The following is a 12235-nucleotide window of genomic DNA, read 5'->3' as shown; positions in this document are numbered from 1 at the left end:
TAGAGCGTCGGCCTGCAGACTGAAAGGTCCCGGGTTCGATTCCGGTCAAGGGCATGTACCTTGGTTGCGGGCACATCCCCAGTAGGGGGTGTGCAGGAGGCAGCTGATCCATGTTTCTCTCTCATCAATGTTTCTAAAATCTCTATCCCTCTCCCTTCCTCTCTGTAAAAATCAATAAAAATATATTTTTTAAAAAAAATATATATATATATTTGATACATATAAAAGAAAATATTAAAGAATAACAAATTTCAGTAAGCTTGCCACACAATCCAAGAAATACTTTATTACCAATAACTTAATGTATTCATCCACTTTCCTTTCTCCCTGCCTATTCCATTTTCATAATTTGTATTCCTTTTTGCCATGCTTTTTTAATAGTAGTCTTGTCACTTATGTATATATAACTATACTATATATTTTTTGTTTGTCACTTTTGTGAAATATATCCTAATTTGGTATCTCATTGCATGTAGTCTTTTAGGAGTTGGCTATTAATATAATGTATCTAAGATTCCATCCATAGTGTTCCACATAGTAGTACATTATTCATTTTTACATATATATATATTTTTTTTATTTTTTTTTACAGAGAGGAAGGGAGAGGGACAGAGAGCCAGAAACATCCATGAGAGAGAAACATCGACCAGCTGCCTCCTGCACAACCCCCTGCCTCCTGCACAACCCCCACAACCAAGGCACATACCCTTGACGGAATCGAACCTGGGACCTTTCATTCCACAGACTGATACTCTATCCACTGAGCCAAACCGGTTTAGGCTTTACTTTTTTATATGAATATAGATATGTAGATATACTACCACAGTTTATCCATTATCCTATCAATGGACATTTGAATTGTTTATTTTCTTTATAGTTTGCTATTAACAGTGCTCCATGGATAGATAGATAGATAGATAGATAGATAGATAGATAGATAGATATATCCAGGTTTATGTGTATGTTTGTACATATGCATATAAATATGTATGTATCTTGATACACATGCAATCATTTTTCTAGGGCCATAGTTCACAGACTTTAGCATGCATTGGAATTACCTGTAGGAATTGAAAAAACACATTGCTAGACCCCACCCCCGAAGTTTTAGTGTTAGTAGGTCTGGGTGAGCCTAGGATTTGAGTTTCTAACATATTCCCATAGTTCCAGCTGCCTGTGTAGGGACTACACATTTGAGAACTACGGTTTCTATGTAAGTTGTAATTATTGAGTGTTAGGGTGTCTGAGTGTTTTAATTTTACAAAATAGTGCCAAATTGTTTTTTCAATGCCATTGCATTAATTTATGACCTACATTCTCTTCAACACTTGGTGTTTTCAGACTTTTTAATTTTTTAATTTTTCAGTGTTTGCCTTTTTGGTCTAGAGTTAATGTCATTTTTTTTTTTTTTAATAAAATCATTTTAAAATTTTAGATGTATTCAACTGAAAGTGTAAGTAGAGTAAGTTGAGTTCTACATTAAGTTAATAATTGTAATTGATTATTGCATTAATTTAAATTGGCCTGCATAAATTAAACAAGTACTTATCAATTTTGTATTATGTAAAAGATACTGTTGGGAATATAAAAAATCTTTTAAGTACATATACAGGTTTTTGTTTTGTTTTGTTTTTTAATATCTTGATTTTTTTACAGAGAGGAAGAGAGAGAGATAGTTAAAAACATCGATGAGAGAGAAACATCGAGCAACCTTGACCGGAATCGAACCTGGGACCTTTCAGTCCATAGGCCAATGCTCTAGCCACTGAGCTAAACCGGTTTTGGCTACATGTGCAGGTTTTAACTTTTGAATTTTACTAATACAGGGTATAATTTGAAAATGGTATTTAAAGGCAAATTTAAAACTTACATTAAACTGAAAAGTCCTGCTATGTATAAAACACATTTACTTTCTCAATTGATAGATAGCTTTCACTTGTCATAGGACCTGATTAAGTTAAATAGTATATTATAGTGGCCATAAACTTTAACAGATGTGTTTCTCAATTTACTCCATAGAGTGCTCTCATTCTAGGTATAGTACAGTGCCTAAGTTCATAAAGTTACATGGACATTTCAGGCCCACACAGGGGAGTATAATGCACATGAAGCAAATAACCTTTATGATCATGACCATTTTACAAATGCTCAGCCTCTGTGAGGACCAAAGAAAGCTTAGTATATAACAATTAGAACACATACCCATGAAATATACAAGATTTCCATTGCTGCTTTTTTCCAACAAAGTTGTTATATAAGAAGCAGCAGTAAGAAGAGAAGGAGAATTGTCTAGAAAATTCTTAGTATAACAGCTGAGACAAGGATGTTAATGTTGAAAAGGATGGTTTTCTTACTTGCCACCCATTGCACTTTCCAGACTGTAAAAGTTGGTTTGCATTTCCTTTGGTCAATCTCTTGCTCCTTTGCATTTTTAATTCTTCTGTTTCCTCTCTTCACACCCTGTACACATGCCTTATGCAGTTTATTTCTCTTGCCTTTCTCCCAGGAACATGTATCTGCCGTAAAGGAGATTTCCACGCTCTGTTACAGATGTGAAAAGTGATAGGAAATGTGAGGGACACGTTTTATTCAAGTTTTCATTTATGGTGTTGTCTGCTTTGTGCAAGTGCTTTGGATTATTATTTTTTATTGTGGAAAAATAGAATATGAACGTTAACATTTTAGCCATTTTTTAAGTGTACAATTCCTTAGTATTATGTACATTCACAATGTATATAACCTCACCACTCTATATTTCCAAATCTTTTTCATCATCCCTAACAGAAACTCTGTATTGATTAAGCAGTGACCTCCATTTCCCACTCTGCCCTGATAACCTTTATTCTACTTTGTCTCAATGAATTTGCCTGTTCTAATTACCTCATATAAGTGGAATCATACAATGTTTGTCCTTTTATTGTCTGGTTTATTACACTTAGCATGATGTTTTCCAGATTCACTCATGTTGTAGTATTATTATTTTTATGGCTGAATAATATCCCACTGTATGTATATACCACATGCTATTTATCCATTCATCTGTTTATGGACACTTGGGTTGTGCATTATTTTAATAATTCACTTAGCCCCCTTTAAATTGTGCTTGCCTACAACCCTCCTCCCAAATGCCCCAGCTTGGAACAATTATCTGTTTGTTTGTTTTTCTTATGATACAAGAGGAAATAGTTGGAAACTGAGTACTCTGCTATGAAAGATTGCATGCTGCTAGATTAGCAAACAACTCCCTTCATATACAGCTATTAATTTATTTAACTAAAAGTCAGTGTCTCCTATACTCCATTCACTGGTGAGCAAAGGACCTCATTTCATATGGCACATTTATCCAATATCCTGTGGGAAGTCAATTGGCTATAATGCTTCATGTTCAGCTCCTCACCTACTTTTTATTCATAACATTCAGAAATCCTAACTGATAAGTACAGCTGTACAACTCAGCTGCTGGGAACCCATAGTTACAATTAGGACTGGAGCAAGAAATTCACTTCATGTAGAGATTTTCAACCCCCTACCTAAGCAATTGTATATACCTCACACATACATCAGGCTACCTGATTGAAGGCAGGACAGATCAGTTCACTGGGCAGATCAAACCCAGCTGCTTCCTGTGTTTAGAATGTTCTCTGAAGTCTGGCTTTTATAAAATAAGTAGTTATTGAGGAATTAAATGAGGTGGGAAGTTGTTACTTTTTTATGGTAGTTGATGTAATACATGTTATAATAAACAGCAGTAAATCATTCCTATCTATAACAATAAAAGGGTAATATGCGAATTACCTGGACAGCCGAACGACCTTCCAAATGACATTCCCGATGACTTTCCCAACAAAGCCAAGGCTGTGGGGGCGGAGATGGCAGCCGGCCCCTTGCATGGATTCTGTGCTTCGGGCCTCTATTTTTTTTTTTTTAAAACAATTCCTGTAGCAAAAGAATAATGTGAAAGCATAAAGGTTTAATAGGTCTCAGGCACTTTGCTAAGCTCTTAACTGCATTATTTCATTTCATTCTCATGACAACCTTCTGATGTAGGTGTGACATTTTTCTTCATTTCCAGGTAAAGCAACAGAAGCATAAAGAGGTTAAATTGTTTCAAGTCAACAGGCAGCATAACTGGAGCACTATTTAACATACTTTAAGATTGCAGTTTGCGTTTAGTCAGACAATTTCTGATTCTCTAGTTTTAGATTTCAGCATATTAAGCACTCAGCAAATATTTATCATAGATAAAAAAAGAACATTCAAGAACCTCTCAAAATCTCCTTTTATATGATAATCTCATTTTAATCCAGTTTATGGTGTGGTAATTTATGATTATGAGTGATGAAATTCATTATGCAAATTGTTCACATTACAGGTGGTCGCTGTATATGGAACTTTATCTGACTTACTATCTGTGGCCAGCAGTAAACTTGGCATAAAAGCCACTAGTGTGTATAATGGGAAAGGCGGACTGATTGATGATATTGCTTTGATCAGGTAAGTTTGGCTTTTTATAAACTTTCTACTCTGAGCTCTTCGCTTCTCGGTGCTATGCTAGTTGCCTGACGCAATGGTTTAGTCACTGTTAAAGAGTTTAGGATTTTGGCAAGTAATTGTCTACTATTTGCTCTTTGGAAGTTAAATCATTTGAGCTTAGGGTATATTGATCAGATAGAAAATCCTCAGTACATTCCAATATATTAATAGTCGCTCTGCATAATTCATATATGGTTATGAGGAATTTCTTTATGGCACTAGAAATGAATCCAATAAGATGCATTTAAAAAAAAAAATATATATATATATATATATATATATATATATATATATATATTTTATTGGTTTTCCACAGAGAGGAAGGGAGAGGGATAGAGAGCTAGAAACTTCGATGAGAGAAAAACATTGACCAGCTGCCTCCTGCACAACCCCTACCTGGGATGTGCCCGCAACCAATGTACATGCCCTTGACTGGAATCAAACCTGGGACCTTTCAGTCCACAGACCGACGCTCTATCCACTGAGCCAAATCGGTTTCCGCAAGACATGCATTTTTTAATGTTAGAAATCTGCCCTAGCTAGTTTGGCTCAGCGGATAGAGCATCAGCCTGTGTTCTGAAGGGCCCAGGGTTCATTCTGGTCAAGGGCACATGCCTGGGTTACAAGCTCTATCCCCAGTAGGGGGCATGCAGGAGGCAGTCAAACAATTATTTTCATCATTGATGTTTCTATTTCTATCTCTTCCTCTCCCTCTCTGTAATCAATAAAAAATATATATATATTAAAGTAAAAAGAAATCTAATTGATCTCTTTAATTTTATGTGCCTCTGCTTATTGTTCATTTGGTTTCCTAAGAATGCTTTGAATTTTATAAATATCACAAACATTTATAAACTAGAGACCCCATGCACGAATTTGTGCACAGTGGGGTCTCCTGGCCTGCTAGAACAGGCCTATACCGGCTCTCCCAACATCCCCTGAGGGGTCCCGGGTTGTGAGAGGGTGCAGGTCAGGCCAAGGGACCCCAGCAGTGTACGATAGGGGCCCTGAGAGGGGTGCAGGAGGTTGGCCAGCTGGGGAGATACCATGGAAGGGCTCCAGGGTGTGTCTAGCCCGTCTTGCTCAGTCCCGATTGGCCAGACCCCAGCAGCAAGCTAACCTACCCGTTGGAGCGTTTGCCCCTTGGTGGTCTGTGCACGTCATAGCTTCCAGTCAGCTGGTCGACTGTCTGCCCCCTCATGGTCAATTCACGTCATAGCGAGCAGTTGAGTGGCCTTAGCATATCATTAGCATATTATACTTTGAAATATCCCAGGCAGATTTACCTCTTTAAAAAGTATCTAGTTTACCTCATCTCATCCTTATGGGATCCTTTTGAGGCTTAACAAATATGGAAAGGGAACACAAATTACTGACAATGTTCCAGTTAGTATTTGCTTTGCCCACATTATCTCATTTCACTGGCAAAGCATGGGATTTAAAAAAAAAAATTGATGGAGTGAGCCCCAGCCAGTGTGGAGCATTGTCCCATACACTAAAAGGTTGTGGGTTCAATTCCTGGTCTGGGCATATATCTATTGTAGGTTCTGGGTTTAATCCCCAACTGGGGCACATATACAAGGCACCCAATTGATGTTCTCTGTCACATTGATGTTTCTCTCTCTCTCCCTCTCTCTCCACCCCCCTCTCTTTCTCTCTCTCTCTTCCTCCCTCCCTCCTACCCTTCCTCCCTCTCCCTTCTCTAAAGTCAATAAGCATACCCTCATATCCTCAGGTAAAGATTAAAAGAAAATTGATGGAGTGAAAAGAATATGCTCTACATTATAATAGTATACAAAGCTTAATTTTCATTTAAATGTAGGTCATAATGATATACTTCAATATAATATTCTGCCTTTGAAGTTAATAACTTCTAGTCCCTTCATTTTATAAATTAAAATACTAAACATCTGAGAAAATAACTACCCAGGCCATAAAGTTACTAACTGATTTTTGTTAGAGAAGAAAACAAATTTTCATACTAGCCCTAAAAAGTTAACTGGCATTGTGAGCACATAGAAAGTTTATAAGTTTAAAAGATACATATTTAAAAATCCAAATAAAATAGGAGAGTTTCTTATTTTTTCAATATCTATCTTCCAGATTTTTTCCGTTTTTATGCATAAACGAGTTACACTGTTGAATGATTTCTTAAAAAGACTTCATTATAAGAAAAATTCAGTGTGTTCCTGTGATGTTTTATAGGAAATAAAAATTTCTCCAACATAGAGGGTCATAAGCCTTCCAAACTATAAAATATATACCTGTTTAGTAATTTGTGGGTCACAGAACAATCTGGTACCTTATTTGTAGTACTGGTGGGATGGGTTGGGGCAGAGAGGAAGATGTCACTGATAATCCACGACTTCGAATTATGTGAGTCATTTACATTGGGGGGTGAGGGGTTGTGTATATTAGATGAGTGTTTAAGCAGTTACTTTCATATATTCTTCCTAAATTTAGAACATAAATTTATTTTCCTTTCCAAAGCACAAAGCAGCTGATGATGTGGGAGAAAACCCCAGTAATTTAGATAGGATTGCAGAATTAAAATAAAAAAAGAATTGGCTAGGCTTTAATCATATCCTTTGAACATAACAGTACATTCTTCAATAGATAAGAAAGCTTAATTTTAATATTAATAATCTGTATAGCGGGTATTGTTTTGTTGACTTGTTTTCCATTTCAAAAGTACTTTCATGTTCTGGATCTTACTTGAATTTAAATCAAGGATAGTTAAGTGTATATGTAGTGGGTGTTTAGCAAAGAAAGCACTGGAAATTTACGTAGTCCATTTTGCAAACCTGTCTTCTACATAATTCTAAGGAGAAGTTCCTGTATTAAACAGATAATTCATGTGATTTCTAGATTTTGATGGTACCTTTTTAAATTTTTATTTCCCTCAGGGATGATGATGTTTTGTTTGTGTGTGAAGGAGAGCCATTCATTGGTAAGTGACTTCCTTAAAAGCCAATTTTGTCTGCCAAAATAAAAAAAATAAATTACATGTTTTACATGGCTTACTGCTAAAAAATATTTTGTGGTAGGATTCAAATCTTCATACCTGTTTTGATTCTGCATTGGGTGTGTGTGTTAAGTTAATGTTTAATTTGAATTGTATGATCATATTTAGTATAGGTACCTTATCTATTACATGCCTTTAACATGTTCTGGATGTGTACACATTCATTAAATATGACATTATATGGTACTTTTGATTTTAGAAATTATAATTGTTTTGAAATTTTCTCTTTCATATTCTGACAATTTCTATAAGTATTATATTACATATTTTTAAGCATTTATTGCTGCATAAGTAATGTTTGACAATCCTTCATAGTGGTCAAATCAGATTAGTCAAAATTACTCGGTGTCAAACACACACACTTGCACACATACACACTGCCCTTTGATTCAGAAGAAAGTGTCTATAGTTGTATTAGGCTTAAATACAGTAAATATTCTTAGCAAGTAGTTGATATATTTAGTTCCACTCAATCAAACTCTGAAAATTTAAGAATGTTTTTTAAGCCATCACAGTTACTGTACTTGGTGAGTGGAGGTAGATCTCAAGATCATCGCACTCGTAGTTGTCCACTTAGAAGTAAGTGCGTACTCTTCTCCATCTCCACTTGGCAGCAAAAGAATTTTTTTGATCTTCTATTATCCATTATCCTAACAGAGTGCTTGGCAGGCAGTGGTCATATAATTGGTTCATTGCTTTCATACTTAAAAAAGTGATCAATTAGTATTTATTATTTCATCCTTATGAATCTTTGGATTTAAAAATATTTGGTATCTTTATTTTCATCCTCTGCATTAATTGATATCTGGATTATCCTACTTTGGGCCAGTGGAAACCTCTTCATATCTTTTAATGCAACCTCATTAATCTTTTATAGCTTCCTTACTATCTGGAATAACAAGATGTTCATCTTATACTTCTCCTGTCCTAGATCCTGATCAATATTTTTTCTAAGAAGCCTTGATTTCTTTTCTTTTTAATACTAGAGGCCTGGTGCATGAAATTTGTGCACAGGTAGGGTTCCTAGGATTGGCCCACGATTAGGGCCAATCATGTTCCCTGCCTCCCTGCCTACTCCTTTTCTTGCCTCCTGCGCACTGCCACCACATGGTCCTTTCCCCACCCTTCACCCCGCCTCCCTGCTTCCTTCTTCCCTCACTTCCTCAGTGCCGTACTCCCACCACTGGTCACCTACCATGTTCCGTGCCACACCCTGGTGGTCAGTGCATATCATAGCGAGTGATCGAACTCCCAAGAAGGCACTTTGCATATTAGCCTTTTATATATATATAGAGAGAGATATAGATATATAGATATTTATATTGATTTCAGAGCAGAGGGAGAGAGAGAGAGAAACATCAATGAGAGGAAATCATTGACGGACTGCCTCTTGCATGCCCCTTAATGGGGATGGAGCCTGCAACCTGGCATGCACCCTTGACCAGAATCAAACCAGGGACCCTTCAGTCCACAGGCCAGCACTCTATCCACCAAGCCAAACCAGCTAGGGCCTTGATTTCTTTTAGTGAGAAATATCTCAAGACACAGTCTGGGTGGTAGGGAGGCTCATTGTTATTGGGTTTACCTTTGTTACTAGGGTTTTTGGTAGACAAAGTTGGAAATACATAGCTAGCCAGAGATAAAATTTATATGTAATATAAAGTACCTTTATAGAGAGGTTATCTCATGGATTCATGCTAATACTTACAGTTTATAATCAGGAAAATAAGATTTTTATTTAACTTCTATCTTACATCTCCTTTCTATCATATCAATAATCTTGATTTTTCAGGGACATTGGAAATGATAGAATAATAATGTCACATAATTACTCATTTACTTCATCCCACATAAAACACACATGTCAGTAAAAATCTCAATACTTTCATTACCAGTATAAATGCTAAAGACAGTTAAACATTTTTTGCATATCTTCATTCCTTTCTCCTCTTACTTAAAAAATAATTGTATTTTTTTCTACATTGTCAAAATATATATCTACTATATACCATATGCTCTCCTTTCAAACCATCTCTTAGTTTTACTCCTCAAGTGTATTTAATTTTTACCTCCATTCCTTATGTTCATACCTCCAAAGGTTGTCTGAAATTTGTTCTCCAGTAAATTCCTTACAAACAAGTTGTGAGAACAATGTTCTATGACATCTTGCATGATAATAAGTATTTTGGTTTTTACACTTTCAAGTCAGATGGGCCCTGGCCAGTAACTCAGTTGGTTATAGTGTCACCCTGATACACCAAGGTTGCAGATTCAATCCCCTGTCAGGTGCATACAAGAATCAACCAATAGCCAAAACCGGTTTGGCTCAGTGGTAGAGCATCGGTCTGCGGACTGAAAGGTCCCAGGTTCGATTCAGGTCAGGGGCATGTGCGTTGGTTGCGGGCACATCCCCGGTAAGGAGTGTGCAAGAGGCAGCTGGTCGATGTTTCTCTCTCATCAATGTTTCTAGCTCTCTATCTCTGTCCCTTCCTCTCTGTAAAAAAATCAATACAATATATTTAAAAAAAAAAAAAAAAAAAAAGAATCAACCAATGAATGCATAAATAAGTGGTACAACAAATTAATGTTTTTGTTTCTCTCTCCCCCTTTCTATTTCTCTCTAAAAGTCAATAAATAAATAAAATGTTTAAAGTTAGTTTGACTGAATATAATATCATATGTCAAAACTTAAATTGTAAATTTTAATAATGTGTAGTTTATTGTATATCAATTATGACTCAGTGAAGCAGTCATACTTCACTTTATTCTGGCTTAAAATATTTGTGTCAAAAAATATCTGGTCTTTCATAAGTGATTATTTTTCCCAAGTCACTTGAATGTTCAGTCTCTTCTTTTAAAATACAGTGATTATAGTAAACTTTTTGTGGATGTTCTGGGTTGTTCTGAATTGTTTCTTTCAGATACATGGTGAGCCCTTTTAATATGTAATTTCAAATCTTTTTCATTTCATAAAAGTTTTCTTGAAGTTTATATTACATATTTATTTTGTTCCCTGGCTTATCTTCTAGGACTCCTATTGTATATACATTGGATCTTTTACTTAATATATTTGAAATTTTCTATTAAATCCTTTTCATTTATTTCTATTAAACCCTTTTCATTTATTTTTAAAGCTTTTCCCTTTTGCATATTTTATTTCCCGTAAGACATTGTCTTTTGTGTTTATTGACTCCTGTGTTTGTTCTGGTTTAATCTTCCTTTCCAAATTTTTTTTTTTTATTTCCAATTATCTTCTGAGTTCTCTTACTTCATTTCTGAATTTTATTATTCTGGTTTATGTTATTCTTTTATATCTTCTATTCACTTCTTTAGCATGTTTTGGAATATTAGGTTATAGTTTTTAATCTATTTTGTAGGCATTTCTTTCTGGCACTTTCTAATTCTCATAAAAATTTTATATGGAATTTTTATCTCAGTCCTTTTTTGTTGCTCAATTTTATGTGAAGTTAGTTTTCTTTAACTTGTGAAGGGAGGGCTGACTTAGGAAATTTTTTCTCATTTCATGGCTCTAAAGTTCCCTTTTCTGTATTTTTTTGTGAAGTGTTTAAAAAAATGAAACTCACCTTCTGATATGTTCTGGTTCTTTAGAATGTAGAACCTCTATCACTTTGATCTGTAATATGTTTTGGGTTTTGTTTGTTTGTTTGTTTGTTTTCCCCTTTGATCTCTATTCCATTCTACTTGGATTCTTTTCCCAACATCTTATCTGCAGTTTGAGACTTTGTCCTGAAAGGAAGTTTTGGCCAGTGGGTTCTGAGAGTTCATTTCCAGCCTCTTCAGATCTTTCTGCAAACTACTTATATCACTAATGGCAGGAGTGGGCATACCCCTCCCATTTTCAGTCTGTATTTCTCAAATGGACTTGCTGAGCTTTGAAGTGAATATTTGCGGATTCCTTTGGATTCTTAGGTTCATCGGGTACTCTGTTGTTTCTCTCAGCTTCTTCCTGCACGGATGCTAATGCCATGCTGCTCTCTTTCTGTCCGTGCTGATGGGAATACCTTATCATCTAGTTTGGTTTAGATGTTGTCTATGAGTATGGGTTTTGTTGTCCTGGTAACTCTGGTACACTTTTATGTGTGTTTTTGGTTTTAAAAATCATGCTATTGCCATCTCCCCAAAAACCAATTAAATTTATTATTTTCTACTTGTTCTCTCTAGATCCTCAGACAGATCCTAAACTGCCTGAAGGGTTGTCAGGATCTCACACAGACTGGCTTACATTAAATGTTGGAGGGCGGTACTTTACAACCACACGGTAGGTGCGTGTGCATGTGTGTAGCTGTGTGTCGGGGGTCCTATGTATCATTTGTTCTTCAATTTCCTGATTTCCTTAGAAGATATTGAAATGCTGCTTAAATATACTGCAAACTATTTTATAGAAAGTTTATTTTAAAGAAAAGAGAAGAAAAATGATTCAAAGATAATTTCTGAGAATGCATGAATTAGTATTATGGAACATGCTTTTTAGATATTCAGTAATACTTATGCAATGTAAGTAAAAATTAACAATATTAAAATTCATAGAGACTACAACTGCTTATATTAAAGGTATAGGAAAAATAAGTTTAGGTCAAGACTATTGTGATATAATAGCTTGCAAGACAGATAGAATCGTGTGTTGTTTTTTTTTTATATATATAAAAAGGGAACTAA

At 35.4% G+C, this 12235-nt stretch overlaps 1 protein-coding gene across 3 annotated transcripts in view; it reads left to right on the top strand.

The window, feature by feature from the left end:
* KCTD9 (potassium channel tetramerization domain containing 9) overlaps window positions 1–12235 on the top strand; it is a 32641-nt gene that overhangs the window by 3991 nt on the left and 16415 nt on the right. For 2 of the 3 annotated variants that reach the window (XM_084884852.1, XM_084884851.1), the window contains exons 2-4: window positions 4373–4494; window positions 7440–7483; window positions 11741–11837. In XM_084884852.1, the coding sequence (XP_084740978.1) occupies window positions 4373–4494; window positions 7440–7483; window positions 11741–11837 (263 nt within the window). Of the gene's footprint in view, window positions 1–4372; window positions 4495–7439; window positions 7484–11740; window positions 11842–12235 lie in introns of all 3 variants that reach the window. The other variant, XM_084884850.1, reaches the window with a different exon arrangement.

This window comes from Pipistrellus hanaki, assembly GCF_964339955.1.
Source record: "Pipistrellus hanaki genome assembly, chromosome: 5".
Lineage (NCBI taxonomy): Eukaryota > Metazoa > Chordata > Mammalia > Chiroptera > Vespertilionidae > Pipistrellus > Pipistrellus hanaki.
Note: the sequence above shows the minus strand (reverse complement) of the source record. Positions and strands in the feature narration are given on the sequence as shown.